The sequence below is a fragment of the Benincasa hispida genome, chromosome 3 (assembly GCF_009727055.1).
Source record: "Benincasa hispida cultivar B227 chromosome 3, ASM972705v1, whole genome shotgun sequence".
NCBI classification, from domain to species: Eukaryota; Viridiplantae; Streptophyta; class Magnoliopsida; order Cucurbitales; family Cucurbitaceae; genus Benincasa; species Benincasa hispida.
In genome coordinates, this window is record NC_052351.1 from 9,878,821 (window position 1) to 9,886,417 (window position 7,597).

Genomic DNA, 7,597 nt, shown 5'->3' on the forward strand with positions numbered 1-7,597 from the left:
CTAAATTTTTAAATTGATAATTTAAAATTTAAATTAACTAGATCAGTGATATAAAAATTAAATTGAATTAAAACAACATACCGAAAACCGTAGGCTCGTCCAACTAACTGAGCGTCATTAACATGTAGTTGTGGAGCCATTGTTGGAAATCGCTCCCAAGCCTATAGTTGCAAAAGTATGAGAGGCCCAGCTATCTCTCGAATCTCAGGTCTTGTTGCTTTGCATAGTTGTCTATACAACCATGCCAAGCATGCTCCACCCCATAAATGCCGCCCCGCATCATGGAGGTTAGCTAACAGTGGCAGGAACATCAAGTGAACAAAATGACTTGATTTATCGGAAAACAGATTTCCACCCATCATTTATAGTATATATGCTCGCGCATATCTTATGACGGTTTTCTCGTCTGCATCATCTGTGAGCTGACGAAATTGTGTTCCTAACCATATTAAACTTAACCTCGATCCTTTAATCTTGTCGGCAGATGGGGTCACACCGAGGTACAGTTGACAAACTTCTAACCAGTTATCATACATCACTCCAGTGACCAACTCACCGTCAACAGATAACCCCAACAACACTTCTATGTCTTGTAGAGTGATAGTGCACTCTCCAACAGATATATGGAATGTATACGTCTCGGGCCTCCATCTCTTGACCAAGGTTGTGATCAGATGTCAGTCCAACTGAATAAATACTAATTTAGCAACCCCATAAAATCCAGATGTGCGCAGTAGCGGTAGTATTTGAGGGTGGAGCGGGATAGTGCGCTGGAGAACTGCCTCTCGACGCCTGCAAGATATTTCTCCAGTAGTACGATCTCGCCATACAACAGATGATCGATGAATGGACTGGTCGTACAAAACATCGGGATTAACAGGTCCTGGGTTTAAAGCCATGATCTGAAAAAAAAAATATTTATTTCTCAATTAAAAAAATATTTGTTTCTCAATTAGAAGAATACTGTACAACTTAATTAAAAGAATAATGTACAACTTAATTAGAAAAATAATGTACAAGATAAGTTAATTAAAAGTTATGTACAAGTTAATTAAAAGAATAATGTACAAGTTAATTAAAGGAATAATGTAAAAGTTAATTAAAAGAATAATGTACAACTTAATTAAAATAATAATGTACAATTTAATTAAAATAATAATGTACAACTTTATACTATAAAAAAATTGAATATACAATAGGAGAGAGCGAGATGTTCAGCAAGATTGTAGGAGAGAGCGAGATTGAGAGATAGAGCGAGATGTTCAGCGAGATACTCTCAATCTCGCTCTCTCCTACAATCTCGGAGAATGGAAGCTCCAATGGAAATAATATACAAACTCATCTCTGAAAATCAATCTTTCGCCATTTTATTCGATATTGAATTTATCTCAGTCGTTGCCTACTGAGAGAATTTATCATTGTTTTCTCAGAATTTTGGTTATTTTGTTTGTATGTAAATCATATTAGATGAAAGTCCATTCTCGAGCGTGGTAACTTGCATAACTAAACCTTTGTTTTTAGTTTAATTATATAAAAGATGGAAGTTTGAACATTTTACCTTACAGATATGTAACATCTTGAGTTAATTCAAAGTGTACTAATTAATGATAACATAGCATCCATTAATGATAGTTCTTATGGTTAAATTAATTAAAACAGTTCTTATGGTTAAATTAATTAAAACCTTTTAACAACGTATGTATGAGAAATGTTGAGGATATGGGATGATTGCATAGGACTAATTAGACTAAGCTTATCCTGATTGTGTAAAGAGCATTAGTCATGGCCGCTCTCTCCTTCAATCTCGCTCTCTCTTACAATCTGCTTGTCGAGTGTTGAAGTTTCGACTTATGTATGTCAAGACTATACAAAATTAGCGAGATTCCCTTCTAGAGCGAGATCTTCATCCTAAAATTAGCGAGATCTCCATGTATGTCGAAACTTCAACCCTCGACAACTTTAAAGTGTTTCTTTGTTTGTCGAAACTTCAACCCTCGACAACCCTAATTTACGTATTGTTTCCAAGTTTTTGTTTATTTGTCGAGTTCTCAACGTTCGACCTTGACCTCTACATTAGTCGAATTCTCAACCCTCGACTTCTAGTCTTGAATTCCCAAAACAACAATATTTCTCTAATAAGTTTTGAAAACAACAATATTAATATTAAACGTTCTAATTTAACTCATGTATACCTTTATGCTAGGTTTGAAAAAAAACATAAATATATCAAAATGCCTTTTAGCTTTTTAGGCCTTTTAGGGACCCAATGAATAAAAGTCGACGTAATAATTAGCGTGAGTATCTTTTAAAAAGGACAATTATCGTTTTTTCTTTTCCGTTGCTATATTGATTGAATATTTCTACTTATAAGTTACAATGCATTCATTTCGCCGACGAATTTTTGGTCTTTTTCTAACTTTTTGAAGCTTTCAGATTGAGCTTCCATTCCTTAGCCCATTGAATATTTTCTGTTCACTTTGATCACGTGCTTCGTGGGAAATATTGAAGAAAAACAATATAATACTTAGCATGAAAAATATATACAACGTTTATATTTCCAGAAACTGCATAAATTCATAATTAAGTATAGGTCATAAACCAACATTTAATAGCTTACAAGACTCGATTTAATTCAAATACAATTGTCGCTTGTGTAATATGTGATTTGAAGTATCTTATTTTTAAAAAAAAAAATTCAGATATATATATATATATCTACTTCCAAATACAGATACGTTGGCTCGTTTTCAAATTTAAGTCCAACCACTTAAAAAGCTCAACTCACAACCTATTTTATTTGAGTGATTGTTTCGGAATGATTTTAATATCATCAAAATCACTTTTTTCATTTTCAAAATCACTTGAAAATACACTTTTAATTACTCAAAATTAATTTAATTTTCGGTTTTACACTTTTAAATGCAATTTTTATACCATCAAAATTTGTTTTGAAGGATTAAACATGTTTTACGGTGATTTTAAAAAGGGCTTTCTACACATGAAATCCTAATTAAGGACTTATATTTCATTAATGTTCAAGCTTTTCTTTATTTACAAGAATGTCTAATTTCCTTAAAAAACTATGATAAAATTATGGTCAAATTACCACTTAGTCTCCATTAATAAATTAATTATACATATTTTAAAATAGGAAAGAGAGACGGATTTTAAATGAGGTGCACTTTTTAAAGCAAAATATATTAAATCATAATTTTTATCCACATCTTTCTATATTCTTCAATTTCTCTCTCAAAACCCTTCCTCATATATATAGGGATATAGATACTGTGGTATATATATTTGATATACACTAATATATGTTTTTTTTTAAGCTTTTGTAGGAAATTTGATATATACTGTGATATATATTCGTTTATTTGATATAATATAAATGAGAGTTTTTACACTTCATATTATTATGATATATACAAATTTTGGTTTATTGAGATTTCTGACTATTAAATAATATATATGATATATTGTGATATAAACGAAATTTATGATATATATTGTGATTATGTCTAATATTAAGCCAATATGTGATTTAACAATCCTTTTAAAAATGACAAAAGTGATTTTAACAATTTCAAAATCACTCTGAAACATAAAAGTCTACCTAAATTGAGTAATCCAAACAAAATAAATTAAAAATGATAAAAAAAAAAACATAAAAAGTTAAAAGAAAAAACCCGAAACGTAATTAAATCTTTATTTTTCTCTTCTCTCTCACTATCTAAATCACGATTTACACCCCCTTCATTCTACAATTTTCATCTTCTACTTCTTGTCACTCAACCACATTTTTTTTTTCTTCAAGTTTTCACTTTCTTCTTAAATTTATTTTAATCTAATTTAAAATAACTATTATAACAATTAATTGCACAATATCATATAAATATATACACATATATAATAATGTATCTTCAACGTATTTATATTTTAGTTTTTTGGAAATTAACTTCACTTTTTTTTTTTTTCTCTCCTCTTTAGGTATATGTTAACTGGAAAACTGTCCTAAATTGGCCAAAGAGATATGCTTGTTACGGAGCAGACAAAGTTGTAAATAAAAATAAAATAAAATAGCATTTTTCAATAGCGTGCGGAGGTTGATAAGCCTTATCGTGTAACAAATTGGTTGGTTCAATACAACCCCTTTTCTATCACTATCCCATGAGGGAAAAAAAAGAAGAAGTTATTTTCATAATTCATACCATAAATATATTTTTAGTTAAAATATATTTTTATCTCTAAACTTTCATAAAAGTAATAATTTGATCCTTAAACTTTTGTTGATGACGATTTAGTTTCTATAGTTTTAAATTTGTTACATTTTAGTCTTCAAATTGTAATAGATAACAATTTAATTCTTATACTTTAAAAGTTGTAACAATTTAGTCTCAATATTTTAGTAATTTCATTAAATCTTAATCTTTTTACCGTAAGAAGTAAATTGTTACAAATTATAAGGTATAGAACTAAAATTCTACTTATTAAAGTTAGATTGTTAACTAAAAAAGTATTCAATGTGATTGAGAGTACAAAAACTACAACTAAATTTTTTCAGCTTATCAAACAATTTTATTTATTTATTTTTATTTAATGGAGTTGAGAGGGGAAAATGTTGACTAATTGGAGTAGCCAATGAGAGGAAGCCACGCAAGTAAAGAGGAGAGGAAAAAAAAAGCAATGGAGGGTGGCGCAATAGGATGTATGAAGAAGATGGGCCACGTGGCTTCACCACGTCAGTGACAGCTATATTTTTATAATGTGAAGACTAGAAAGTGATGTAGCTTTCACAAAATAATACCATATGATTTACATAATTATCATATCATTATTATAAAAAATAAAAAAAAAATCCTCTCATTAATCTAGAAATTAGACTGGTAAATTCAATTTAAGAGGAAAAAAAGAAAAAAGGACACGTCATCGTTTTCACCCAAAGTAATAAACAGTGGACGGCACCGAACCCATTTGACTTCCTTTCCCCAATCTTCTATTTATAGAGTTTCATACCAATTAGGTCCCTACATATAATTCATCCATAATTTTTCACTCTCTCATCAAACTCCTTTTTATTAAACATTAAAATTCATATTCAAATTTTATCCAAACTCCACAAGTTTTAACGCACATGATGGGAAGAACCCCATGCTGTGAAAAAGAAGGTCTGAAGAAAGGTCCATGGACTCCTGAAGAAGATCAGAAACTTGTTGATTATATTCACAAACATGGCTATGGAAACTGGAGAACTCTTCCCAAAAATGCAGGTACTATTCTCTTAATCTCTTCATTTTTTTGCTTGCATTTTTCAATTGGGTTTTCTCTAAATCCATAAAGTTTTCAAATTTATTACAAATTAGTTGTAAGAATTTAATCTTTTTTTCATATTGTTTATCATTTGCTGTGGTTTTAGGTCTACAACGATGTGGAAAGAGCTGCCGTCTTCGATGGACAAACTATTTGAGGCCGGATATTAAGAGAGGAAGATTTTCATTTGAGGAAGAAGAAACAATTATTCAACTTCACAGCATTTTGGGCAACAAGTAAGTTCCACAAATTTTATAACTTAAAAGAAAAATGAAATTTCCCTAGGAGTAGTGTTTATTTTAGTTTCTCTAATTTGGGATTTTAAATTTTGTTAGATGGTCTGCCATAGCTGCTCGATTACCAGGAAGAACAGACAACGAAATAAAGAACTACTGGAACACCCACATTCGAAAAAGATTGTTGAGAATGGGAATTGACCCGATAACCCACAACCCAAGGCTTGATCTTCTTGATTTATCTTCCATTTTAGGGTCAACTTTTTACGATAATAATACTCCCAATTCCCAAATGAACAATTTCTCAAGGTTAATTGGAATTCATAACTCAATTAACCCTGAAATTCTTAGATTGGCCAGCAATTTCATGTCCTCTAACAATATCTCTCAACATCAAACTCCAAATTTTCTGCTACAAAACATTGAAAATCAAGAACAATATTCCCACATGATCATCTCTCAGTTACAATTACAACAACAACAACAACAAATTGACCAAACCCCAGCTCTTCCGCCGCTCCATGAAGTCTCCGCCGGTTGCAGCCCATCCACCGCCACCTCTTGCGGCGGAGAAACTCCCTATTATTATTCCTCCGGCCACCAATTATTATTCCCATCATCATCAAATTTCACCTCTGAGTTTTACTCCCAAAATTGCCAACACCCAAATGACGAAATAGCCTCAAATAATAATAATTTGAATGGTTTTAATTACTCACCTTTAGAACAGTGTGTGGATCAGTTTCAAAGTTACGATTTTTATGGTTCACATGAAGATCAAGAACAGTTTCATGAACAAATTATGGAGCCGTCGCCGGAAAATTCGACTCTGAATTCGAGCCCAACGCCATTGAACTCAAATTCAACATATTTCAGTACAGCCAATGGGAATGGGACTGATCAAGATGAGAAAGAAAGCTACTGCAGCCAATTTTTCAAGTTTGAAATCCCCGATTTTTTGGATGTTAATCCCTTCGTGTAATTCCCAATCAATTAGCCCCATTAATATTATCATAGAGGCTTTAATTTTAGAAATGATGCCTTGTAAAATTTTTCCAATGATTTTAATTATGTGCCTAAATGTATAATTTAGACCATGTTCTGTCTTTCTTTTCTTTTTAGTGGGTCTCTCTCAATTTTCTCCCTTGTGATTTTATTTATTTTTATTTTTAGACTATTTATGGATGAATTTATGTCAACATGAGTTGAGCATAGCTCGGAGATTATTGACATATATTAATTATTTTGGGATCGACGGTTTAAATTACCATACTTTCATTTTCTGTTTGATTTTTTTTTTCAAATGAAATTATAAATTTAGTCTCCAGATTTTTTTACTTTATGTTTAATAAATTTTTCAACTTTAAAGATGTCTAATAGATCTATGTACTTTCAATTTTGTATCTAAAAGTTCTCTTAACATTGTTTGAAATCTTTAATAATTTAGTGATTTATGAAATATAAAATTGAATTTTATGTTTAATAGGATCCTCCCTTTCAATTTTATAAAGAGTTATTTTCAAATATAGAAAAATAAACCAAAATATTTACAATAATAACAAAATATCATAGTCTATTGCGGTCCAATAGACTATATCTGTGTGTATCTGTGTCATGATAGACACAAATAGTAGTCTATTGCGGTCTATCACAATCTGGTCTATCACAGTCTATCGCAGCTAGACGGTGATATTTTGTTGTATTTGTAAATATTTTCAACAATTTTATCGTTTATAATTATTTTCCCTTTATATATTATTATAGGTCTATGAATTTTAAAAAAACATCGAATTGGTTAATAACCTATTTGACACCAAACTAAAAATTTAATAACATATTACATACTTTTCAAAGTTGGAATCAAATAGACACAATAAACTAAATTGGTAATTTAGACCATATTTTTGTATATATGAGAAGTTAATTACCATAGTTTACATAATATAAGCGCATATCTACTATTTTAGAAGTGAGTGATAATGTCTTGTTTTTTTTTACTCAACAAAATTATCCATATTGATATTATGGTATCATTTTATGATAACATTGAC

At 30.4% G+C, this 7,597-nt stretch overlaps 1 protein-coding gene across 1 annotated transcript; it reads left to right on the forward strand.

Annotated features, from left to right (window-relative positions):
* Positions 1–5,020: 5,020 nt before the first annotated feature.
* Positions 5,021–6,652, forward strand: LOC120073990 (transcription factor MYB41-like). The gene is made up of 3 exons (XM_039026943.1): positions 5,021–5,270; positions 5,417–5,546; positions 5,646–6,652. The coding sequence occupies exons 1-3, from the start codon at positions 5,135–5,137 to the stop codon at positions 6,526–6,528; spliced, it is 1,149 nt and encodes a 382-aa protein (XP_038882871.1). The 5' UTR covers positions 5,021–5,134; the 3' UTR covers positions 6,529–6,652.
* Positions 6,653–7,597: the final 945 nt, after the last annotated feature.